Source organism: Passer montanus, unplaced genomic scaffold (assembly GCF_014805655.1).
Source record: "Passer montanus isolate IOZ18808 unplaced genomic scaffold, ASM1480565v1 scaffold3, whole genome shotgun sequence".
In the NCBI taxonomy this organism is placed as follows: Eukaryota; Metazoa; Chordata; class Aves; order Passeriformes; family Passeridae; genus Passer; species Passer montanus.
The window spans coordinates 17,635,053-17,662,322 of NW_024367707.1; the positions used below are offsets into that span (position 1 = coordinate 17,635,053).

Genomic DNA, 27,270 nt, shown 5'->3' on the forward strand with positions numbered 1-27,270 from the left:
CAATTTTTGTTTTCTTTCACACATTTACATTTGCATGGCCAGCGGCCAAACCATGCAAACCCAACTGCAGTAAAAAAAAAAGGCATCACAGAGATCTGTTGAAAAATACTCTAAGTAAAACTACATGGTCTCATATATATATATATACACACACACACACAATAATATTTTTGGAATTAAATTCAAGTAATTTTCTATTAAAAAAAAAGTTGAAACAGCCTTAGTATTTGTAAAAACAAGATATAAAGTATACAAAATATACTTTGCTAAGTATCAAATCCAGTGTACAACAACTTCAGCTGAAGACATTTATCTATAGGCATAGGGATGTGACACTGGTCAGGCATGCTGGACTCATCTGTGTCATGACCAGCTGCTCTTATTTAAATATGAGAAATCAGAGATTAGGAAAATATCCTCTTCTTACAAGGCTGACCTTACTGCACCATCCATACAGAGTGAATTCAGAACAGTGATGGTTTTGTACCTATACCTCAGACAAAGCAGCAAGGTTTCAAAGCTGACAGAACTAGTTTCCAAGTACTATTTGTCTTATTTGGCCATTGATGTTCCACTTATGGACCCTTAAGATTAAATCAAGCTCCAATAAATAGGGCACTGGAATTTCAATTGGCTTTGAGGAAAATTGGTTAAGACTTGCTGTCTTAACTGTCTTAGTTTAACACTCTAACCTCTAGAATTTGCATGTTAGCAGAAACATTAAACAGTGAGAGGTCAAACATACGGTCATTTCTTCATCCCTAACAACGTGCTGAAGGTAATCAAACTGGTGCAGAATTCTCCATTTATATGCATACAGTCTTGAGGAATTGTCACAAAGCTTCACATTAATCTATTTCTATTGAAGTTACTAACACACCCCTGCAGATTTGAAAGGAACTTGATTGTAAGGAGTCATGCAGGCAGTAGCTATGCAGAGAGCTCTAGTGAAGCAAGTAGTAGCACCCTGGCCAGCTAGCTAAAACTGAGCACAGTTTGGCTCTTCAGAACTACTGAATAAGCCAGCAATCCCTGACTTCAGCAGTTTCCTCTCTTCTCCCCCCGCACATAAGTTATGAGTGCAACTGGTTCACAGCACAGCATCATGCCTCTGTGATAAAGAGAAAGCCACTGCTGCAGTGCAGGTTGATGAAGGACTGAAGATGTGTGTCCTCTGTAAAAGTACATAGTTTTTAGTACAGAAAATGCATTATTTACAGAAGCAAAGAAACAGGATATACCTTGGCTATTAGAAAATCAAACATCATAGTATTCCACAATAAGGTAATAAAATAAATGATAAGGCACATAAGAAAAAAACTCTTCCAGTGCTGAGAAAGATAGGAGTGTGGGAAATTACCACCTGGTGAGGTGGCCAGGAATGCTCCCACACCCATGTTACTACACAGGCTGCCAACTACTGCCCTGTGTTTGGATGCTTCCCGATGCTGCTACTCTTTTTCCTCAACTCCTTTGTTACTTACATGGAGCTAACTTTGCATGTCAGCGCAGGAAGCCCATGAGGATGGACATGGCAGGAAGGTCTGTAACCTGTACCTCCCATTGAGGAACCATTTGGGACTCCTCCCCTGGCTGAGCTGTGCCAGGCCACACCATCAGCTCCAGGATGCAGCATCCTAACGAGGGGCAGGTGCAACTTCCCAGCATCCAGGACAAAATCGTTAAAAGACCATTTGTGGAGGTGACAAGCACCAAAGCACCCCTTGCCGCAGTGCTTTTGGTGCCACACCATCATCTGCTGAGGTTTCAAAATCTTAATTCCTGATGGTGTATTTCTTGCCTTGGAAGAAATACTTCAGAAGGGGCACCCTGTGTTTGTTTAGATGCCTGACCAGACAATTGCTAATAGTAATTTGGAAACAACACCCTATTGCAACACCTGCTTGTACACAATGAACAGAGTTAAGGAAAAATTTATGGCAGAATCACTTAAAAAAAAAAAATCTGTATTTTCTCCTGCTACTCTTCTTACCTGTGTGGTTGGTTTAAATATTTCATGATAGATGTATGCTACAGAAAAAGCTTATAAAGAGAATACAGAACACATATGCACTCAACCCTAGATAAGCCATGACCTGAGAGGTTGAACCCAGGTCCTGCTGAGGACATGTGTTTTCCACTTGAGTTCTTGGCTTCAAGGAAATTAAAATTTAAACTTGTAACTTGACCTGAGCAAACTCAGGAAGTTAAGGGTTCTGCATGAGCATGAGGACTGTATTGTCTTCAGACTAAATAAATTAATTTGATTATTTTTACTTAGATTCATTTCACTTTCAATTTCTGAAAAGCAAGTATGTCCTTTTCAACATTTTTAATGTTCACTTTAAGATAAGAATACTTGAAACAAATATGATCTCCTTGTCCTCCCTGACTTCTCTTAATATCATAAGGAAAAAAGCATAGGAAAAAGTTTTCAGTTAATGCAATTCTCTTAATGCCCTTGCAACACTTCCACACCAATTTAACACCAAAACATAAAATATTGGATACTGACAGCACCAATGCTTTTGCCTTATTAAGCTTTAAATCCACATGAACTTGATACCACAAGACCTCTGTGGTATAAAGAAAAGCATCTTTTGAATGATGGATTTCTTCACAATTAATTCAGGTAGACCCTGCCTTCCTTGCATCTCCGAGACCAGCTCCAACAACATTACTATATAAACCATGAACACAGAGCTGGTCTATTATTCTTTCCAGGTGAAAAACCTTTTCACTTGGAACTAAGGCTCTGCTCATTTTGCATTTGCTTTCATGACAAAGAATTGATGATAGATTAAAAAATCAGGGCTCAGCAGCTTTTCACTATATTCCCCTCCCACTGTGGCAAGAACAACTGGCAAATACCTGACAATGTAAATCAAGGAAGGAACATTACTCAATATATAGAAAAATCCTCTGCTTGACATTTGTACCATAACACCGCTTCATGCCTACACAGGCTGGACACTAGGAGACAGCTTTCAGTGGCACAGTTCCTCCTCTGGGAAAACAGAGCCCTCCTTCCCACAGAAAACCTCCCAGGCCACATTACCACCACCTCAGCCACCCTAGTGATGGCTGTGATGGCTACAGCTGCTCTGCTGCGCACACAGTGACTGAGATCCCAGCATCTGCCCCATCCCATCCCATCGGTGAACTCCGGTGCTTGTTTTTGTACATGCATAGAAGTAACACTGCTGCGTGTTTTTAACTGTGTGCTATATCCCAGCCCATCCCATCCCAGCCCATCCCTGAACTCCGGTGCTTGTTTTTGTACATGCATGGAAGTAACAAAGTAACACTGCTGCATGTTTTTAACTGTGTGCTATTGGACTTAGCAGAAAATCCATGATTGAAATCAAAGCACTACAGAGCTAAACATTACTGAAATCCATCAGGTAAAAATTATTAGACCACTTTTACCTCAGATGACACAAAATACTCATTATGTAATCCTGCCTTCATTGGGAATCTGTCCTGCCTGAAACTGCCCTGAAAAGACACCAGTATCACCCAATGTCATTAAATTTTTTCAGTGTCTCTTTCAAGTACAAGTTGACAAAGCTATTCATAAATTAATAAATAGCCCAAGGTGAGCAGAAAGATTTCTCATGAAACCTGAGCAGTAATGCAATATTACTGTTCCTGGATCCTTTGCCATCCGCTAGTAATTCTCCCAAGGGTGATGTCAAGGATCCTCTTAACTGTACTGTTTGCCCACGTCTGCATGGTAATGATAAAAATATTGATTTTCACATTTGTGACTCAGATGCAATTTGACACAAGAAGTCCAAATTATTTCCCCCTCGCAGTGCATCAGCAATCACAAGCAGAGAGCTTCACTCACATCACAATGAAGCAGCCTCATTAATACACAACACTGAAAACAGTACTTCATTTGCCCTGTACTTTTCTAAAATGAAGGTCTGGTCCAGCAGCAGATTTTAATGCAGGCTGTGGAGGGGATAAGAGAATGTTTTGGGTGGGAAAACAGGTCTGCCTTGGGCAGGGACATCTTCACCTCGACTGGATGCGTCTGAAGAGCAGCAGCTGCAGGGTAAGATTTGCCTCGGGTATGAGTGGACATCAAGGAGAATCCCACATTTCCTTGAGAATCCTGACACATTGAACACCTCACCACCCTTGAAAACCCTCAGATCCTCTCCAGATCCTGCTGGAGTGAAATTTGATAATACCTATCCTGCATGTGACAATAAGGAAAATTTGGCTTTCAGTCTTAGACAAAGTTTGGAAATTTTGACCTTCAGGCTTACACCATGTGTAGCCACCAGCAATAAATATTCCAGCCCTCCTCCCCCACTTCATCTCACTGCAAAGCTATGGCACAACTCAATTGTCCACCACCCAGAGCTAAACCCCACATGGTGACCAGACAGCCCTGTGCCTGAAGACATCCAGCTTCCAGCATGGCATTAAGTGAGGCTGTACGAAGCCATTGCAGAAGGGAGATTACTTGACCAGGGTGCCCAGGGAGAAAGGGAGCCTTTTCACTTTGAAAAGAGAAAAAAATTAACGGTGAGAGAATTCAGCTCAAGGGGATTCGTCCCAGGGCTGTGAGCCCTTTAGTTCCACTCCACTCCAGACTGTCCTGCCTCTGTGAGTTTCTTGTATTCATTTATTTTTTTTTTAATGAGAACCTGAAACAGTTATTCAGCGTTTGAAAGAGCAGGAAATCAGCTGAGAGAACAAGACCCACTGGCCTTCAGATTGTTTCAAACAATTAAAAATAAACTGCTGTTCTTCAATATGATTACAGAAATCACACTTCTTTGATGCACAATAGCAAATGAGCCCACTAAAGGCGCAAAAGGAGGTAGATTTTTTTCTGGGAGATAAGTACTTTTCTAAATAACACCTACCCTGAGGATCATATTTATACAACTATTTCAACAAACAAGACTTTTGAAAGTCCGCTATAATCCACTAATGACAAAAGATCAAAGAAACTAACAGGAAGGCCAGGATGCAATCAAAATATTTGATCAGTGAGCGGTTTTGTATCCAAGCCATAAACTCAAGGGCATTTCAGTGGAAGCTGTGGGAGGAGAAGCTGCTGTGAACACCTGGAGATTATGTGGTCATGGCAGATGGAGCCCCTTAGGGGAATCCTCACACCCCACTGCCATCCCTGCATCCCTCCCTGCACAGGACACTACCAGCACCCACCATCCCTGGCTTCCCATCATTTTCAGTGCAGCTGTGCTAAACAGCCAAGGGTGGAAATTTTACTCGTTCTCCTAAATCCCACCACCTCCCCCGCTAAAGTTAAATATTTGGCCTTTGGTTTAAACTAAATGGATTTTTGTTTTTCCTTTCAGAGCGGTCTCACGATCTCCGTGTGACCCCGGTGGGAGGACAGAGGGAGGCAGGGAGACCCCACCGTGCACTCAGAGCACTGCCAGAGCCCAGGGAGTGTCAGCCCACTCAGTAGCAGAGATGAGTGTAATAAGCTTTTAAATACTTCCTTTCTAATTTTTTTAAAAGAAAAAAGAACAAAGCAAAAGATACTGGTATTTTCTGATTTTCCTCCTCACACCTTTTTTTTTTATACATACTTAGCAAACATTAAACAACTACATATTTGGATGCAACTCAAGGTAAACAATAGCTTTGACAGTTTAATTTTGGAAAAAAAAAAAGCAAATTCTCACTTTCTTGAAAGGCTTTACTTTTACTTATTTGTATATTCCCTAGGTTATCAGGACATTTCCCTTTGCTTTTCTGAGAGCAATATACATGTCCTTGTAACCAGAGAAGTATGGGAAATTCTGGAAACATCCAACTGTGTATAAACACTTAAAGTTCAGACACTCTAATACAAAACAAGTACCTCTCTGAAACAAACATCTCCAGATGTTTTAACGTATTTTTATATATAGCTAGATATATATATAAGATGTGACTCAGGCACAGAAAGCCAAAAGAATGTTCTCATTTCCTGAGACTGGCTAACAAAAAGGAAAAAAATGTGAACAAAGGAACAAAGATTCAAAACTCAGCTTTTTCTTAACAGCAGCAGCTTTAAAATGCTCCACTTAAAATCCTTTTTCATATAATCAGAATATTGCCTCTCTCTTGTAACTGCACAGACTCACAAAAGGAAGCACGGAAAGGAGAAAAAAGTTTTCTGGGTTGTTTAAACTATTACAGAAATGTCTCATTAGAGAAGTGCCTGTCCTTTTTTCAGTTCCAGTGAACCTGACTGACACCTCCCAACAAGCCACTCTCCCACAACCTGCCTTGTCCCCAGGACACAGTGGTTGAGAAAAAGCCAGCAGCCACGTGTGCTGTGGGTGCCCCACAGCTCTGTCTCTGCACAGCAGAGCTCACTCTGCAAGATCTCACAGCATTTCTTGCTCTTTTTTTCTTTTTTTTTTTCTGACAGTACAAGCAGGTACAAACAGCATCCGGTTCCTCTGGGACCTGAAAGCAATGGGTGAAGAAAGCCCATGGGCATCTCCAGATCATGAAGTCTTGTCATACCAACAAATGCAAATGCCAGGTAGATTTAAACAGGCATCAAGATGTGTCACTGTTCTCTGTGCTCTTTCTAACCACAAACTACGTGTCAGGGGGGTAGGACACGAGATTTCCTTCCTCTGAATGCCTTGAAGGTGAATTTCTGCAAACTGATTCAGTGAGAACTGTGACAAAACCTCTGCTGGGGTGGTCTCCCTTCAGGCAGAGCAGTAGGAGGGGACAGCAAGCTGCAGAGAGAACACACTCAAGAGCACTTTCCACAACAGAAAGCAAAATTGCCCAGACAATCCTTCCACAACACCTGCAGGCAGGCAGGTGATCCTTCTTCCAGTGCAACAGAGCATGGACTCCCAACCCTGATACTGCACCCAGGGCAGCCACAAGCAGTCCCCAGACCCAACCCAGACCACCACCAAACACTGCTCCCTCCTTCTTCAAATCCCCAAAACCTTGTCACAGAACTCCACTGTTCACACTGCTCTCAGCCGACATGGGTATTGCCACCTTTCCAAGTTCTTTCCCATGGACATCACTACCACCCACAAGATCAAGGAATCGATCCAGCTTGAGACAAACTCAGTTTTATATCTATGTATCTACCAATCTCCCTCACCATAGGTTTTCAGCTGACTCAGGTCCCTGGCACTGGCACAAGAAATGTTGGGGGACAGGAATGTGTGGGTCACCCCAGGCAGCTATAGCACAGCCAACATGCTTAATTAAAACATCTCTGTAACCATCACTGCCCATGGGAAGAGCAGCTGCCCTGCATGGCCCATAGATGACCTGTCCTGAATCATAGCACTGGCCAGAGCTGGCTCTGGGAGATGGCCATTGCCAAGTGAATCTCAGCCCACTTACAGCAGACCTTAGCAAAAATAAGTTACTCAATACAGCACAAACGTCCATCTCTCTGCCATGAAATATAGGTCTGTCCTGCTACCAACAGTTCAGAAGAGAACATATGCAAAGCTCAGCAATATGTGCCCATTTGCAAGAATTTCCTCACAAAAACCAGAGAGTTTTGCAAGCAGAGGCTGCTGTGCCAATTCAGCCCTGAATCCGCAGGGGCCGCCTTCCCCCGGCAGTGCTGGTGGCATCCCCTGCTCCCCTGCCTGTCAAGCTTATTCTTCATTCCCAAATCAGAGGTGGAGTGTGCCAGAGACACCAAAGGAGGGCTCGGGGATGCTGTGGTTCTGCGAGGCAGGAGGCTGACAGCCAGTTCCTTGCCCTGGCCAGGCAGTGCCCAGCCCTGTTGGGGACAGCCAGGCCCCCACAAAAGAGTCCTTGCAAAGTATCAAGGTCCCTTTTTTTCCTCCCAGGGTGGATTTGAAACTAATTCTCTGTGTGGCTGCCTCTCCCCACATCAATCCCACAGCTGCTGAATGTCAGTGTGGGGTCTGGACTGAAGCCAGTTTTGCCATGTTGTTGCCTCCCAAATATTTGCAAGCGTTACTGCATTGCTTTGCTGTGGTCTTTCCCAGTGCCCCCAACTACAATAAAACAACATATTAATACAGAGAACACTTTTAATTTTGAGCACAGCAGCTACCCCGCGCTGCTCTGGCCACCCAGGAAATGTTCATGAAGTCATGACAATGCCTTAGCTCCCCAGATGATCCACATCAATTCCCCACCCATGATGCAAGAAATAAACCCCCTCCCCCTCTTTTAACTTTAACACCAGTTTAGGTTTTATTCAGACAACATCCACCAGTGTCTTCTCAGTTCTTCAAACTATTTAATGCAACCAGTGTTTGAAACAACCCTAAATCCACATGATTAAGGACCCACCTTCCCCCTGAATTCTACAGAAGTGGCTGTTGAGGTTTTTTAACAAATCAAAAAGTGATGAAAAGAAGGATCACCCAAGGTGGAATTCAAGAACTTCTTATTTAACATATAAAGAAAAGCAATCAATATGAAAAATACAGAGCATTAAATCTCCTCCTGGGTGCCAACCATGTTGTAATGCTATTTTTCATGCACTATAGGGGGCTCCAGACTATGCCATTTTGGCAGAGGAACTTGGTTTCAGGCTGTAGAGGAGATCCACTTTGTCCATAGTTTGTCAATGGCCACACAGTTTCTGGCATCCTGCATACTGCTGACAGCCTCCAGATGCTGAGACAAATTCAGCAAACTGTTTGACATAAAGAGTTGTTATGGTACACAAAACCATGGTAATTACAAAGAAATTACAGTATCCTTTTTTCCTCTCTGCTTCTATCTCCTTAAAAAACAGAACCCAGCATTTTCATAAAGACACACCACAGGAAGGAAAATGCTGAAACAATTGCAAAGAAGCATCCTAATTGGAAGAAAAATATTAACCCTGGGGCACAGTCCCCTGCTACATTTTCCCTAATTGTCAGACTGAATTAGGACCTTTCACCCTTTCTGCCCCAACAGCAGCACTTCTGCTCAGGCTGTTAAGGGTGACGTGCTCTGTAGCACATCCCAACACGACAAGAACAGCAGACCACGTACACGGCTGCCTGGCTCACACTAGGCAGAGCTTAGACAAGGGAAGGCTTTGGCTATGAAAATGTGACTGTCAGTTTTATTTTCCTTGTCATTAGCACTTGCCATCATGGAAAGGCCTGACATGAGTAATTTCCCCACTGATTATCAAGCTGCTTTTAGCACAGCTAATAATTAAAGCTTCCCTACATTGAAAAGTAATGAGAGATTGCATTATGCTATGGAGTGAAAAACTTTTGAACTGGGCTTTGGAGGAGAACAAAGCACAGACAAATCAGGATGTGTAACCTAACACACAGCATGAAGCCACAATTGCAGGAGCTGAAAAGATTGCCTTAAGTGCTCCAATAATAAATATTTCACTGCAACTTGAAAAAGAATTTGTTAACTGTGCAAACCACCCTCTGTATATTGCAGACCATTAGTAGTTCCCCTGCAGTAACTGTATGGAGCAAGTTCTAAGAAAAAGACCTGTGCACTACCACTGAGACCAAACTGCAGCACCACATTTAGCTTCTTATTTAGAATCCCCTATCAAAGCCAGTAACACCACGAAGTGCCCCCATTTTTCAGCTTCACAGTGGAATAAGAACTGTAAATCCAAGGAGTCTGTACTAGTTTTTCAAGTGTAGTTATACTTGGAGTAAAGAGGACCTGGCTTTTTCCAGTATTTTGCTGCATGCTGGCCTGTATTTCTTGCTACAAAGAAAAACTCCCTTTGTTCTAGGAAACTACAAAAGCTTAAGATAATAATGGCTCTGAATGGAGAAACTAATGTTTTTCTCTGAACCACATATGAAACTTATTCCAATGATAACACATCAAGATGAGCTCAGCATAACCAGCTGAAAAGCTGCCCACAAAACTCAGAGGACATTTAGAAAGCGAGCAGGCATTGCCACAAGGAGTTACCAGCCCCAGGCAGCACACCAAGCAATCCTGAACAGCCCACCACTACCCAGCATCGACCCCCTGCGTGTCCCTCCTTACCCAAATCCCTCTCTTCCAGGACAGTCTGGTCTCCCAGTGTGATTCTGAGTGAGAAAGCTGTGCCTCAATGGCTGTTCAAGTGACAGCACCAGCCTCCGAGTTCCTCTAGTTGCAAAACAAAAGCCACAGGAGTGACTCAAGCTCAAAAAGCCTCCATAAAACAAAGAGGGGTGGAAAAATAAGTTAAAAAGAAGAATATTTCCTTGTGCATACCTGCTGACCAGATGTCTGCTGCTTTTCCTTGTATCAAATCTAGAGAGACCTCAGATCATTCTTTCCTTTTTTCTTTCTTCACCAAAACTCAGATTACTTAATCTCTCTAAATCAGACCCAAAAGTCAAGATACAAAACCCCTTGGGAATTTCAGCTTGTGGAGGCCTTTGAGATCACTTTACATTTTGTCAAGAAGTAGGTTTGAATGAAGTAGTCACATTTTTAGTGGGTTTTTTAAACCCAAAGAACCAAAAGAAGAAAACACATCAACTTTTAATTTTCCCTCCTTATATTTTACAAAATCAAAATGCATCTTTCAAGAGCCCTATCCCTTTGTTTTGACTTCAGTGGACTAGAATTGTCTATAGAAAACCTCCACAGCCAGATGATTTGGAAACAGCTCTTCCAAAGGAGCTCAGCCTCTCGCCACTGTGCCACCCTGCCAGATGAGCAGCCCTGCTGTCCTGGCTGGCACCTCCCTCTGCTCCCTCCAGCCAGGCTGCTGTGACAGTGTACCACACAGCACCTCCACTTCCCTGACCACAGCACAGCCCCTTGTCGCCCACACAACCATCTACCCCAAAAGAATGGTGACAGGAACAGAGGAAGCCAGCCAGTTTAGCCAAGGGGTCCCACGTCCAGTCTTTACTGGGCAAACAGTTTTTATTCAGGGCACAGCACCAGCAGCAGCAGGACTCCAGGCTGACTGTCAGCCATGGGAGGATTTGCTTGGCCAGGAGGCAGCAGGATTGCTCCTGCTGCTGTGAAAGGATGCTTGAGCCACCAGCTGTACCCTGGATAGCTCTGCTGCCACCAGTGTCTCCCAGGAGGTGCTGGGCAGCCGCATGCTACTGCAGGTAACCTCCTGCTACTTCATCTCTGCAAGTTCCTGCAAGCGGGGGCTCTAGTCTGACTTTGTCCCAAAATCTCTCATTGTGCCAGGGGTGTAGCTTAGCTCATATCCTCGGAAGCATGTACCAGCAGGGCAGCTGGCCCGCTCCCTGACAACTTCAGCAGAACAGATGCCAAATACGCAATTGCTCTGTTTACCTGGCCAAAGAGGCGGCCCAGCCGCAGCACCTGTGTGGGGCTGACAGACACAGAGCTACGCGCAGTCGCGACCGACTGACGCTGGCGGCACAAATACTGACAACTCGGCCACTCTCAGGAATGCAGAAAGAATCCTGGCCTGGAAGCATCTACCACCCACTATGAAAGCAAGTGGCTGTTGGAACATCTGAAGGAACAACAGTTACCCACAGTACATATGGACACCTGAACCACACTGTCATGTTTTTCTAAGCATGTGGCTGCACTGCAGCTGGAGCCAAAGCTGGTCAAGGCTGGTGAGATCCCGCCCAGGACATCAGGGTACTGACCCTGGGAGCAGAGCTGGCTCACCTCGCCCAGGATGGCACCTCTGTACCCCAAACTCAGCCTGACTTTGCAACTGCCACAGCTTTTCTCCAAAGGTATGGTGGAGAGCTGGAGGAGCATGCAGGAGAAGTCGGGCGCAGGAAAGATAACGCAGTCTTGAGACACGCTAAAGTTTGTGTGCCAGCAGCCGTCCTGTACCTGCAGTCCAAGGCAGCTACAAAATCAGTCTTGTTCCTCCCCCCAGCTCCAGGTTTTGACATATTAGCACAACACTTTGCCAAGTGCTTTAATTACGGCCATTTTTCCCAAGAAACAGCTGCACAGGAGAGGCTTTGAAACGCTGAGCAATGAGCAGAGCAGCTTTTGCTTTTCGTAGTCCATCCCATTAACCCATGCCCAAGACAGGGCTGTTCGCTAATTGTGGGATGTGCATAAAACACCACGGATCTCACCACATCCACACCCGAGGTTATTCAGTACGACGCTTTTAGCAGAGCCACCGCCCGCCCCGGACAGGGCGCCCCTGAACGCCCTGGGCATCGGACCGCGCTCACGCCGCTCCCGGGACGAGCGAGCCCCAGCTCCGGGTGTTCTTCCCGATCGCCGTAACAGAACACAGGGCCCGCCCCAGCGCTCCGAGCGAGCGCCCGACGCCGAGGAGGGAACTGCGGGAGAAGGGATTCCTGCAGTGCCCCGCGCTGCGGCTCCCGGGGCTGCCGGCACCGGGAAAAGTTTCCCCGCGGAACGGACACTTCACAGAGGCACCAGCAGGGACACCGTGCACGGCTGCGGGCCCCTCGGCGGGACCCCAGCCCGAGCCCACCGGCGCCCGCGGGAGCAGCGGGAAAGCGCCTTTCCCGGGCAGCCGCCGGTGACAGCGGCCCGGCCGAGACAAAGCGCCGCCCTCGGCAGCCGCCCGCCGCGGGAGGCGGGACGGGACGGCGCGGGCGGCCCCTGCGCCTCTCCTACCTGTTACAGTTGATCCCCGCCGCCGCCGCCGCCGCCACCCCCAGCATCCCGGCGGCCGCCGCTGCCGNCCGGGGGGCGCGCTCCGCCCGCCGCGCCCCGCCCCGCGGCGCCCCCGCGCGGCCAAAGAGGGGAAGCACGGCCGGGAGACGGGATCGCAGCGCTCCCGGCCGGGAAAGAGGGCGGGCACCGCCGGGAGACGGGATCATGGGATCCCCCGGCCGGGAAAGAGGGCAGGCACCGCCGGGAGATGGGATCCCACCGGCCTGCCCGAGAAGGGAACGGGAGTCACTGCCAAGAGCTGGGGTCCCCCTGCCCCATGTGCTTCCCGCAGGACCCGCGGGAGGGATCGTTCCTCTCCTCTGTCAGCCCTGCGGGAGATGCGGCGGCCGGAACGCCCCGCAGAGTTATGTGAAATAGGTGCCTGGGAGCGGCTGTCGCTGGTTTTGTGTATTTCGGCTTTTTTTTTTTTTTCTTCTTCTTCTTCGTCTTTTTTTTTTCTTCTTTTCTTTTTCCAGAACAGACAATTGCTGTCAAAACAATTCCAAGTATTTTCACCGTTTCCTGCACGCGGTTGGGTAGTGCAGGATAATTTGTAGCAAGAAAGCTGCCGCCACACCTTGGGGCGCCAAATATGCTTGGGTGAGTTTTGCTGGAGCCGGGGTCCGGTTTAGATCAACGTTTTCTAAGCATGTAAGAGCATTAATAAGCAATGGCGTGGGGAAAGGCTAGCTCCTCGCTCAGGCTCAGAAGTTTATGAAGTAAATGTAAGAAAGTTACGTCCAACGCTGCCAAACCCAGGGCCAAACCTTCCACTTCACTTGAAGTGACCTCGTTCCAAATCAGGGAAGGTTCAAAGGCAGACTGTGGACAAATGAAAGCAGTGTAATAGAAAAGGTGGTATTATTGAGCTGTTTGTATCGCTACCCATTGCCATCCTTACTATCAGAACAAGGAAGTGGTGGGTTGGAATGAAAAATGCAAATATTTTCCTGCCAGGATTAAGGAAATATCTATATGGCTCCAAGAAGACAGCTCAAAGGAATATGTTAAGCCAGTGAAGATCAGCATAGACAGGGATGAGTGAGCACAGATCAGGAAAAATAATTCAGACATGGAGCAATCTACTTTGGTGTCCATCAGAACCAGGAAAAGAATGTAATTTTGGGGGCTATGATGCACAAGAGGTATTTGATGGTGGTGCCAGAAGCATGGTTCTAGATAGGACTACAGCTGTGGAAACTCAGACTGCCTGTAGTACTTTTGTTTATTTGTTATTTTTCTCCTTGACAGAGTTCAGTTTTGCTTGCCACGACGAGGAATCAAACACAGCAAGACTTTAGCATCATGTATTAGGGAATACATTTCTGCATAAAGAGGAAAAGAGAGTATGTGGCTGACAAGGGAAGGGATGATTTGCCAGAAGAGGGGGATGTGATCCTTCTCCTTTACTCAGCATTGGTCAAGCCACACCTGGAGGGCTCAGCCCAGTTCTGAGCTTCCCAGTACAAGAGAGACATGGACATACTGGAAGAACCCATCAAATGGCCACCAAGATTATTTAGAGACTAGAGCACCTCTCCTGGAGAGAGACAGAGAGCTAGGACTGCTCAGGCCCAAGAGAAGGCTCAGAGACATCTTACCTATTAATAAAAATATCTGAAAAGAGAGGGTAAAAGGAGGACAATGCCAGTATCTTTTCAGTGGAATCCAGTTACAGGAACAGAGGCAGGGGAAACAAACTGAAATATAGGAGTTTCCTTCTGACCATCAGGGAAATTTTTGCTGTGAGAGTGACTGAACACTGGTGGAGGTTATCTGTGGAGGCTGTGGAGCCTCCACCCTTGAAGTACTCCATAGCCACTTGTGCTTGAGGGAATCTGGGTGTAGGAAGCCATGCTTGAACAGAGAGATTGGACAAATGACCTCCAGAGGTACTTGCCGACCTCAACAATGGTGTGATTATGTTGAAAAACCAATCACACCCCCCCCTCCATTAAAAAAAAGAAAAGAAAACAACACAAAATAACCAAACCCAACCCCAAAACACCCACCCATTTTAATAAGTCTATCAGCAAAGCTTCCTTATATCCCCTAAATAAGTAAGTACTCATTCTGTGCCAGCTGAAGGTAATACAACCCTTTAGTTTTTTTCTAATCTGCTTTGGGCAGTCTGCCATTACTTGTAGGCAGCTTCATGAATGTCTTTAATTAACCTCAGCTTGTCTGCAAGGATTTCAGGGTCCCTCTCATTGCTGATCCTCCTGGGGAGCTGTATGAGGTGGCTGTCCCTGGCTGCTAAAGAGCAGCACCTCTGACCAGCACAGCCAGAAAGGCAGGGAGGTGGCTGGGCAGGTGTGCAACTTCCAGGTCTGCAAGCTTCAAACCAGTAAATTCTGGAAATAATTAACAAGCAGTGCCAGCCAACAAACGTAGCCATTGTGGCGCTTCCTTTGGAGGGCACTTTAATGGATTTAACAGCAAGTGAATTGCATCATGTACAACTTTCCAGGGCTTTTAAAGATGAAATCCCTAAAGCATGGTCTGCTAGCAATATAATCTCAAAGTAGCAAAGGCATTCTCATAGAGAGTGGGAGAGCCTTCCCCAAACATGTACAAATGCCAAACACTAAGTACTAGCAGCTTTTGGAAACGCTAAGTACCAAGAAAAGCCAGGAATTCAGTTTCACAGTTTCCCTCCCCAGACTGTCTGCACTTTGCAGCAAGTTTGCGCCTGGGGGCTGATTTAAATTTTTGTTTTGTCTTGCTTTACAACAGAAATAACAATTCTTAATTGATATTAATTATCCATTACATAGTATTATACCATACTGGCATTCTAATTAACTTGTAAAATTCAGTCCAGAATACTTAAGCAAGTAATTTAATAGGATTCACAAAACACACACCACAGACTCGTAAGGAGATCATTCCTTCTGTTCCAATATAATGCAGGCTATGACAATTTTCTTCCTATGCAGTTTAAAGAAAATATGGTAATCTGCCTACTTATTTCAGCTTACAAACCCATCACAAAGTTTAACATTGTGCTGCTAATGTACTTGGCATCAGGTACAGAAGTGCCATTATCCCCAGCAGGCAAGTCAGGAAATAGAGACAGAGACTCTGAAATTAAATTCACAAAGGAAGTGTGTGGCAAAACAGGGAATTTGGACTCCATGTCTCCAGACCAGCATATTAATCACAAAATTCATGCTTTTTTTTTTTAACTCTCATCTCTCCCTTTAAGACCAGTGTAAAATGCAGTTTTAAGCAGGCATATGCTTGTGATGTTCTGTTTCCAGACTACTTTACATTTTCCATCCCTGTTGAAATACCAAACTTATTGTACTGCAGCTGGCAGTAACACTTTAGTGACATGGACTCAGCAGTGCCAGTTTAATGGTTGGACTCTTTGATCTCTGAGGTCTTCTTCAACCTAAACGATTCTGTCACTCTAAAGTGACAGCACAGAGCCTTTACTTATTCAGAGGTAAATGCATGATCAGCTTTGCTGACACTGAACAAGCATTATTGGCCATTATTGTAGGCCTGGGGAAGAATTGAGAAAGGAAGGATTATTGAGGGCTGATAAGAAGGCAGCTGCTTGGTCAAAGAATTTGACTGCCTGTCTCTAATCACAAATATCAGCATCTTTACATAAGTTATTTTTCTGGAAATGAAAAAGTATTTTATGATTTTGCCAGAGTGTTATGAAGAGACCTGAGTAAGTAACTTCTAACTGTGGTATTTGCTCGAGCTTTTGCTTTCTTCCAGAATTTCATGCAACTGCAGATGGTAGATTCATAGAATGGTTTGGGTTGTAAGGGACCTTAAACATCAGGGACCTTAAGCACAGGCAGGGATGTCTTGCACTAGACCAGGTTACTCAGAGCCCCATCCAACCTGGCTTTGAATACTTCAAGGGATGGGACATCCACAGCTTGTCTGGGCAACTGTTCCAGGGCCTCACCACCCTCACAGTAAAGAATTTCTTTCTAATATCCAATCTAACCCTGTTCTGACTCTGAGAGCCTGCTAGCAGAGCAGCCCCATGGTTGTTTACCTTAATATAATCAATGGATTTAAATTGTAAACTGTGTCAGTGTTCATGTCACACTTCCAAAGCTATGAAGCTAAAGCAACAGTGAAGAAAAGTTTGACCACGTTAGTAGGAATAATTTTTGAACATGTGTCTAGCTAAATATTTCAGTAAAGCTGCTAATGAATTAAGAGGTGAAAAATTATTTAGGTTTCACATTTTTTCTCAACATTATTAACTCCACTAATCAACTGAATAAATAAGTTTTGACCACTATTTGATATCTTTAAAAAACATTGCTATTATTAAAAACAGTATGTAGTTTGCTCAGAATACTGGAAGACATTTTAGTGGTCATTCTGACATCCATACAAAAGAAGTCAGATTTCTGCTTCAAGCATTTTAGACACACCTAGTATATTTGGCATAATTTTTTCTTGGAAGAGAGAAGGAGACTGCAAAACCAAGGATATGAATTTTATTGATCAATCTCAAATTTCTGCAAAATTGATCAATAAATTTCCATATTTAGCAGCATAAATTTCTGCTTCATTACAAGATCAGTACTTGTGTAGACACAGTAAAGGTTAAAGAAAAAACTTATGGCAGCACCACAAAACAGGTACTTTGAGAAATAATGACTCTTGGAGTTCATGGTATTACTCTCTCATTTTTTATAGTAAAAGTGTGTAATTTTTCTACTTCAAGTCTTTTGTAACTGCAATTCCAATCTTTCCCAGAATGTTACAAAACCTAGCCTTAGCTTTTCTACGTTTTCTGAAAATCCTCTTCCTGCAAGATATCCACCACTGCAATCAACTGGTTTAACCAGTTTCCAAGAGAAAGGCTGGTGGGTAGTCAGGGCAGGGACAGAGAGCTGCCACGTCAACAACAGGAGCTGTTTAGGGTTTTTATCGCCACCATCTGCTTTTATCCCCTTGCAGAGGCTGTAGCCCTTGCCCCTAGAGCAGAGGGACCACCCACCTGTGCCCTTGCAAAGGTGGGCAGCTTCACCTGGACTGCCACAGCTGCAGGTTTAAGCCAATGCTGTGACTAGATGTGAGAGGAGCATTAACTAGTCTGTATAAATATGTGGATGCTGAAGCCAAAATGATGCAATTGGCCTTCTCCCTTGGCAAGAGTAATGCTGAGCATCAGCAACTTAACTCCACAAAGGGGAGTAATAACAGTAAAACAGCATTTGCGTAAAAGCCTTTTTCTGAGACTCTATAATGGTTTCTATGCTTTTTATTTTTGAGATGCTCTGCACGCTGCAAAGGGCAAGAGAGCCAAGAGCTAATATGTATCTCCCCTCAGGAAACAGTCTGAGTGTTCTCAGAACAAGCTTCAATTTTCAGGCAATGAAACAATAAACCCCACTAAAATCCTATGCTCGTACACAGCTGCTATCATGTGTCTATCAATTTAAAACACTTTCAAAGGTTGCTGTGGGAGGACGGGGACTGTGCCCATGCCCAAAAGAGAACACTGGTTTTGACACTCATTACATTTACCTTGGATTCTTAAGAAGCCTTTAGGCATTCAACTGAGAGTGAAAAAACAATTGCCAATACCAAGGCATGCTGATTTGTTGGAGCAGTAATTGATGTTTATTTCCATACTTACTATTCTCAGTCTTCACTATTCAATCCAGCCTGAATCCTCAGAATGAGCCTGAGAAACACAGGAAAGGAAGGAAACACCTGAATTTAAGATGCATCTTCTCATCCTTTCACAACTGTATGATAAATTTTAACCAAATTCACTTAAAAAGTAGTGAGATTATTTCCCTTCCCCACAGCATATATAAACTTATGTGAAAGCTGTTAGAAGTGGACTGGCAGTACCAGGCTCTCTTTTTTGACCCTTATATCCACTTGTTATGTCTTCTTTGCACAGCTTATGATCCCATCTCTGACCACGTATTTCTGTAATAAGCATGGTCTAAGAAAAATGGTTGGCAAGAAAATAAACACACCAAACCCTTGCTTAAATCAAACCAAACACCTCTTTATCCACTGAGCATGTAATCTTTGCACTAGGACAATTATGCAGATAAAGAAAAATCATCACAGCCTATTAGGGAAGAGGTAATTATGGCCATTTCAAAGCTGAGTGCAATTAGAAACGTGCTGATTTATAAGGTAGTTAGTACTCAAACACACTAAATGCAATTCTGCTAATAAGGCCATTAGGAGTTTCTGCAACCCTCCTCTCCTTCACGTCTAATATTGTCAGATTGCTGGTGACAATAATACATTTGAAGTAATTTAAATGAGTTTTTAATTTTTTTTTTTTTCTAGAACAAACCAACTTCTTTTCTGTTCACCCAGAAGAATCCATTGCTGTAGTTGCCTTCCAAAGCCGAGGCTCTGGATATTATACCAGATCCATAAAATCTTTTCAATACAATGGTCGACAGTCCTTGTTTTCTACCTTGCACCTGAGTAGCATTTTCTCAGGTAAGAACAGGCATTCATGGGAAAAAAGTCACTCTGTTGAGTAAAGATAAAGTTTATTGAAGTGATGGCCACATGAAAAGGCCACCAGAAACATATTTCCAAACAAAATACTTATCAGACTAGCAATTCTGAGATTACTACAACAAATATATTTTTATCTCTTCATACATTTGGTTTCTCAACTTGTGAGTGGTGACTGCTATTTGCAAGGCTTCTAAGGGAGATATTTTCACAGTACCAACAATAGTAGAACTAGCAGGTAGTTTAGGAAGTATTGGTGCACTGGGTGAAGCTAAGGCATAAGCCAAATGAAGCATATATGTTTAAACTGGCTTCAAAGTCACTTAGTACAAAATAAGGAGAATTTTTAGGCATTCCTCCACAATTTCGTAATATATCATCTCTTATCACAGCAAACAGATGGAGGCAGATGGACGAAGGAGGATTTAAATTTAGAAAATAATATAGCCCTGTATTCTCACAGTTATACTTTGGGGAAGGAGGGTCATGAAAGACAAAAAACAACCTTACTCTCCTGTGTATAATTTCTAACATGGTTCCCTTTGGCCATCCTGAACCCCAGATGCAACTGGCCATATCTATACAACAGCCTCACAAGTTCTGACCTTCCTGTCTTTCAGCTGGAGCACTTTTGCTTGCACAGATGAGTCTCCCTTCTGGGTAAAGGGAAAATGAAAGACAGATAACCCATTTCTAAGTCAGCATTAGATAGCTGAAAATTCAGCCACAGCGCAGGTTTGGGAACCCTGAATCACTCCATTTTTGCTTTTTACTTAATATATAATCTGTATAGTGACAGAAGAATTACTATTATTACTATTATTATTATGGCTTCCTTATGCTTGGGCTGAAGGCAGGCTGTTAAAAGATACAAATCAGTCCTAAGCTTATAAACATTTTGGGCAAAGGGTGATATTTTCTGTGAAACATTCTAATAGATGTGGCACTGTAAAGAAAACAAAAAGAACCAGAAAGCAAAGTCAACACAGTGCTCTTCCAAAAAAGAGCACCACAGTATAACAAGAAGTAGCAGTACTAGTTAAAACCTTAAACTGCTTTTTGAAAGCAAATCACAGCTACAATGCTGTACATTAAAATGCAAATATATGACATATAAAAAGTTCTCTTTACAAAATAATCCTGTTCTCAGTTCATGTTCTTCTATGCCATTTGCTCAAGTGTCTGTTAAACTTTATTTCCTTACAGTCAGTTTATTGCCACATAGGTAAGTTCTGGCAATCTTAACAACAGAAAACAGTTTAGTAACAATTATTAAAATATTTTTACATTAATTAAGATCTCTATCTTTCATTGTAAAAAAAAATATATTAATGCAAGCTGTTCACTCCATTCATAAGTACTCAAGTTTTACTAAAAACAGTGAGCATGCAACCCAGACTTGAAAGAAGTCAATAAGCAACTGGTATTTCATACAGCCAGTGATACATGTTACTTGCACACCTTTATTCACAGCTTACAATGTTCAATAATTTACAGTTCTGAAATATGTGCATTTTAAGAGGAACTTGTCACAGCTCTTAAGCAATAGCAGAAATCAGGTCAGCAGCAAACAGAGTATGAACTAAGTGAGACAAAGCCATACCCTTCTACTCATGTGCTTCCATTGTTACAATCACAGCACGAGGATGACAAGCACTTATTTTTATACATGTTTCAAATCTCTCCTGTTGCTGTTTTGGCATTCTTCTCAGTAACATTAACCAAATCCAGCTGAATAAGGAGTTGTAAGCCAGCATCTGAGATCTGGTCCAAATCATTCCAAAGGCAAATGCAAGAAAGTCTATACACCGCCCTCTGTTTGCTACCTACAGACACCTAAAAGACTTGTCCCTCACACTACTGTAGATCAGTTCTATGTTCTGAAAGTTCCCAGAGGATGTTTTCCCCAGTAGCACACACCATAAAGGTTCCAGTTAAAATATATATTGAAGGGGAAGAAAATAGAAGTGCCTAAGACAGTGGAAAGGAATTAAAATACCTAAATGAAGCCTGTTGGCTTTGTTGATTGTGTACTGAAATAGATACAACAACTAAAAAATTAAACCAAAGGCAAACTTACAGAAAAGTTTATTCTCAATATGTTGCCATTCTGCTGTTCATATGTTCAGATTAATCTCAGCCTGAAATAAGGCAATATTAAAGGAACAATCAGCATTTCCTCCGAGCTAAGGTAGACAGGAAAGGAAGAACCCTGTTTAGTATTTGTATGGGTACCAGGGAAAGACTCTCTGTAAAACAGCACAGAGAATATGAAAATATGAGTGAAAAAAACAGAAAGACTCTGGTTTAAACATAAGCAGGATTCAAACATGTGTGTATGCTTTTTAAAACCTTCAAAATAAATTAAGATGGTGAAAGGCTTTATGGACTGTATGAGGGAGAAGACAACTGAAGGTAAAAAGAGGTGCTGTGTTGATAATAGAAGAAGAGATGGTAGAAATTTATTTTTCTTGGGAAAAACCTATAACATTCTGTTGAGTAACCTGGAACAGAGACCATCTCATCTGTGCAAATATCTGCGCAAACAATGTACATACACACAGGTAATGGAGAGAATAAGATCTTCAATCATTAGAACATTTAAAAAATGCATCTATTGACAAAAGCTTCATTCTTTTCTCTCAGAAGTTAATGTTAGGAGTCTGACCTGTGGGCTCAGATTCATTCTTTAGTGTCTTCACTATTACTAAGTCAGTATGAGCAGTCTTGTCATCCAATTAGAGACATTGTTACAGTAATGGAACATTTCTTCCTGGTCTTTTCCACAAGTTTCCAACCTCAGATTAAAAAGCCCTATCTTAAGCTGTTTCTCACAAAGCGTCAACTCACTTAGGACCTCTGAATCTTGGAGTACTATCCTAAGGCTTCCATAGATGCCATTAATCTCTACTACAGTACCATGCCCAGGTGTGACAAGCACTGCATTTCATACAGATCTGCACCCTCTACATTTTGTGAACTCTTGCCTTCATGTTCTGCAAAAGCAAAATAATTTAAGAAAGATAACAACTTTAAAGCAGAAAATGCCCTTTCTGTTTCTTAATTATCTTACATACTGTAGCCATCACAAGAGAGGAAATAATTTTAAATTTCTTAAATGTGCAGAGAGTAACACTAACCATATAGATTAGCTAGCTGACAGTGATATGTGAAAGCAACTGTAAACACTTTTAACTGCTTAAAATCTAAACTCTAGTTATTCCAGTTAATATAAGGTCAAACTTCTAAACTGATATCAAAAGAGTTATCACAGGTTGACAAATTCTGTTTCCAAGCTATTTGCAATTAATTTGTCACTTATCATAGTTCTTATTATCAGCTTTAACATTTACAAGAAAAATAGTTCACTGCTGCCAGAGCATAACATAGGACCATCTTTCAGAGCTACTGCAGGCTTCTTTCTCAGTGGAGCCTAAAAAGCTGAAAAAAACACACAAAAATAAAACCCTGTAGTTCAACACTACAACACCAACAGATCTACAGTAAGATTTCTCAGTTTTGCAGCTGTGGAATGTTTTTAAAGATTCAGTGTTTCCACTGTTTTATCGAAGTCCTGACCAGCTGTGGAGGTACGAAGCCCACCCAGAAGGCCGTGAGGTACTCTCTTCTTCACCTGAAGGAGGAAGAAAAACATATTTTATATTATGTTAGACATTTATTATGTTAGACAGTGCATTGTTTGGTTACATATCCTTGCCCCCATATCCTTTTTCAAATGCTCCCTAAAGCTTGGTGAGAAAGGAATTCACTCTTGGGCTGACATAGACATGGATTGTACCACCAAGTCCACTTTATTTTGGGTACTTTAGAATGTCTGAAAAAGATAGTTTATCACCATTCTCCAGAAAAATCCAATCAGTCTTCATTAGAGGGCCAGAACAACATCAACATGCTACGAACTTAACTTACATCTTATTTTTCCAAATGCACAGCCTATCAGGGAATGCAATACTTGAACACTTCCCTTTTTAATGTGATTTTGTTCATAAGTTTTAAGTTCTGATATGTACATATGTTGCTTACTGTTTATATTAATTCTGAGATAAAGTATAGTTCAGCTGCTAATGAAGTACAAGAAGCTACAGTAACTGCCATTGAGAAGTGACAATATCTTAAAAAGCATTTAAGAGAAAAACAAGTGCTGAGAGTATTTGAAGCAGAAATAGAATGTTATTGTACACAGAAATCCAGTGCTTATTTCTTGCAAATGCCTAACTCTTTTTATGTCCTTCCCCAGTTACTTTATTTTTTCAATAAAGAGCATATTTTAAGATACCTTTAAATGTATTATATTGAAACTAGTATTAGATCTGCAGTACTTTCTTGAAAGAACCACTTTAGCTATCTGTCTAGAACATCTGCAAAGAAAATAATTCAATTATATAAACATCTATTTTGACAAAATTTTTAAACTCTACTCAAAACATGAAGAGATTAAATTTTTCAACTTACCATTGTCTTCCTAAAATGTGAATGTTTCAGAAGAAATTATATTTTATGTCAATTTTATGGTATTTGTTCTGTTTATTGAAAACTGAATAGTAACTTCCTAACAAAGAAAATGGTTTTATGACCAGTTCATTGGCTTTATGATACCAAGTTTTGTTTTTTCTCAAAGGTCTACACAACAGACAGCACAGAACTATCCTTTTTCACTTTTCCTCTTTTTTGTGCCAGTATTTTGAACACAACCTACCTTGGGCAATTGCTACCAGCTTCCCCTTCTCTTCAGGGCTGAGTTGCAACATGGTGTCTATTACTGGGAGCAGCCGTTCCTTCTCACTTCCTGATTTCAGAAATATGAACTGCAATAGAACATTCTTCAAGTATTCTAGATTAGCCACAGACTTTTCTCTCTCTTGATTTCTTTCCAATCTTCTTATTTCATTCTTAAGAAGCTGCAGATGAGGAAAAAAATATGTAATACTGCTTGCCTCACTTAATGAGTAATTGAACAAAAGTCTTTTGAAGAGCTAAAAAATGAATTATGCAGCTTGCTTCAAAAAGAATAATGCATGTTTAGCAACATATTCAGGACAAAAATTCAGTGAAAATTAAATATGTGATAATGTTGTAAGGAGAAACTTATTGACTAAAAATGCCCTTTTTGGATAAAATTTGTGCAGTATAGAGATACAATATCAGTGATAACAGAGTAGTAGCAGTGGAACAGTTAAATAACTCAGAAATCAATGACATTAATTTAAAAGCATTTTACAAAAGAAAGCATAGTACATTTAGAAATGTCTTCGGAAAGATCACTGATATACTAGTTCATGTGTCTTCTTTTAACTTAAGACAGCTAAAACAGGCTACAGAAAGAAAAACCAGACAATGCTTCCCTTTGGATTTACTGCTTTTATCTAAGTGAAAATAGTACAGACTCTTTACTGAACATTAAACTTCCCAACTCCTGAAGTTTTTTTGTAGAAGCTTTTACTCCTGCACTCCTCTCCCCCTTTCCCTCAGCCAACCAGAAACTGTGGTGGAAAAAAACCCAAAAAACTAAAGTATACTCTAGAAGCACTAATTAGACCTGTGGAATAAAAGCCCCTCCCAAATGAAGTTTTACATCACCAAAATTTTATAGGCAGGGATTTTCTGAAAAATATTTGGTCCAAGAAACAGACCATGGAAATTAGAGCTGTCCTCACATCTCTTGTGTGTCTGCTAACCTTTATTTGTTCCATCAGGATAGCATTGGTTGCTTCTGATTCACGAAGTAATTCATTCAAGTGATCAGCGCTCTTAGTTGTTGTGTTTAGTTTCTGAATCAGTTCATCCTTGGTGAGATCTGCTTGCCACTGAGATGGTTCTGCAATTAATTGGAAAAGAAAACTAAGAGAAGGAAAAAGCACTTGCATCTATTTCATACTAACTTAACATCAGGGCTTGATTAATGTAGTTTCTTATGAACAGAATTCATGGGAAGTCAGAGTGCAGAGTTAACAGGCATCAACGCTGTTGCTGCATGCTTATTTTCTGATCTATTTCTGTTTATATATTAGAAGGTGGCTGGCAAAATAATTCTAGAGTACCTCAAGATACCTGGTTTTAACTTATTCCTTGTTTCCTACCCATAAATGAAGATTTTCAACATTTATCCATGAAGTGTTCAGTAGACTTTGAAAACAGGATTATATGCTACCATGTATTTTTCTGGTTTTTGGGGACTCCTAAAACATTCTTTTTCATGCTGGATTTCACTTTCCTAGAAAAAAAAACTTATGAATAAAGTACTGTTCTAATAAGCCTCATTAAGAAAAACAGAAATTTTATACTTTCACTAACAGGGTTAAATCAGCACTTAACTGTCCCTAGCAGAGACTTATCCAGAATACAAAACTTTCTGTAACTATTCACTGACTTGCTCACCCAGTCTTTTCCCTTTAAAAGCTCAGAAATATGACATCTTTAAATCACTAAAACCTGTAGAAATGTCCTACTCTAAGTCCTTAATCAATGACAAAACCCCTACAAAAACTCAGGACAGTGTAAACTCAGTGGCACTTGACTAGACTTGCGCCTTGCACCTAAAAGCATGAAAACACAATGCTCTAAAATATTTTGAGGGCATGAACTTCTGCAACCCATGTAGGCAAGCACTTCTGAAAGCCACGCCCTACCTACCAGGCTTTGCTTCTGGCGAGTTCAGCAGTTGCTCCAAGGATTGAACATAGGTGCTGGCTGAGGACACAGACTCTGTGTCTGTTGTTTCCATACCTTCTCCCTCCTCCCTAGCCACAGAGTGCACATCGAGCACAGGAAGGTCAGTGCTCCGCCGCTCCCTCAAGTTCTTTGTTGCCGGATTTGAAACAGCTGGACCTGGAAGATACTTACTGATGTTCAGAATGAAATTGGGAGGGCTATTTTCTAGGTGTGACTGCTGGGGATTGAGAGTGGTACATAAAATAGTCTTCAAAATGCTGGGGAAGATGAAGCCAAAAGAAAAAGCCAGATATGCACGTAACATTTATAATACTAAAATACTGTCTTTCACCTCCAAATGGCCACTCTAGTCAAAGTCTGGTTCTAAACCCAAACTTGACTGGCAATTTTTACTTCACTTACTATGAAACCTTCATGCACATCTCCCTGAATATGTGTTTTAGGTATGGTAAGAGTAACAAATACCTTTAATGCAAAACAATTTGCTTTTGTTTCAACCAGTCCTGTGGGAAGTGTAAATTCTTTTGTTTTATTACTGTGTGCATAACCCTTCTACTTCAATAACATCTGAGCAACTGCAACTGCTACTGCTGAAATGTCCAACTACATCCTGATTAGTAACTTTACAGCTACAAAAATAGCACTTGAGATTGAAGACAGTAAAATCTTAAATTGGAAGAAGGATCAAATAGCAAGTATAATAAACAGCATGTATACAAACAAAATTCTTAAAACAGTTTCAAATACACTTTTCTTTAGTTTTACACTTCATACTTGAGACAGATGTCCAGCATGCTCCAAAACCTGAGACAACATGATAAGAAAAACAAATATTTTCAAAGTAATTTCACTCCATCTGTCTGATACTGCAGAATAAGTATCAGTGGTGTAGATTCTAGAACAGAATAGCTCCAGTTGGAAGTGACCTACAATAAGTATCTAGTCCAACTGCCTGACCACATCAAAAGTTAAAACATTATCAAGGGCATTGTTAAAATGCCTCTGTTTTGGCCATCAATCACTTCAATGGGAAGCCTGTTCCAGAGTATGACCACCCTCTCAGTAAGAAAATGCTTCCCAATGTCCAGTCTGAACCTCCCCATGGCAGCTCTGAACCAATCCCATGTCCTATCATTGAATATCAGGGAGAAGAGCTCAGCACTTCCCTCCTCACTTCCCCCACTCAGGAATCTCTAAAACAGTCATGAGGTTGCCCTCAGACTGCTTTCCTCCAAACCAGACCAACTCAGAATCCTCAGCTGCTCCTCATAAGACAGTCCTTCCTGCCCTTCCACCACCTTTGCTGCCCTCCTCTGGATGTATTCAAGTACCTTAGGATTCTGAAGCAACAGTAAATAAAAACAAATATGCATTCCTGACTTGGTGTCTGTGGGCTGATACAGCACGTTGCAGATTTCCCAGAAAAGGTTGCTGGTGATTTTACAGAATCAAACACTGCAAGCACATTTTAGTTTCAGACTGAGGTACACAAATTGGTAACTAACCCATGAAAACCTG

At 42.0% G+C, this 27,270-nt stretch overlaps 2 protein-coding genes across 2 annotated transcripts in view; both read right to left on the reverse strand.

Moving 5' to 3' along the window:
- The window catches only part of LIMS1 (LIM zinc finger domain containing 1), a 68,207-nt gene extending 55,606 nt beyond the window's left edge, over nucleotides 1-12,601 (reverse strand). Inside the window, exon 1 of the mRNA XM_039714142.1 lies at nucleotides 12,541-12,601. Within this exon, the coding sequence (XP_039570076.1) occupies nucleotides 12,541-12,587 (47 nt within the window). The 5' untranslated portion in view covers nucleotides 12,588-12,601. The remainder of the gene's footprint in view (nucleotides 1-12,540) is intronic.
- Nucleotides 12,602-18,878: 6,277 nt separating this feature from the next.
- Nucleotides 18,879-27,270, reverse strand: part of GCC2 (GRIP and coiled-coil domain containing 2) — a 31,893-nt gene continuing 23,501 nt past the window's right edge. Inside the window, exons 20-23 of the mRNA XM_039714170.1 lie at nucleotides 25,714-25,908; nucleotides 24,759-24,898; nucleotides 23,780-23,981; nucleotides 18,879-22,696 (exon numbers count right to left, since the gene is read on the reverse strand). Of these exons, the coding sequence (XP_039570104.1) occupies nucleotides 22,626-22,696; nucleotides 23,780-23,981; nucleotides 24,759-24,898; nucleotides 25,714-25,908 (608 nt within the window). The 3' untranslated portion in view covers nucleotides 18,879-22,625. The remainder of the gene's footprint in view (nucleotides 22,697-23,779; nucleotides 23,982-24,758; nucleotides 24,899-25,713; nucleotides 25,909-27,270) is intronic.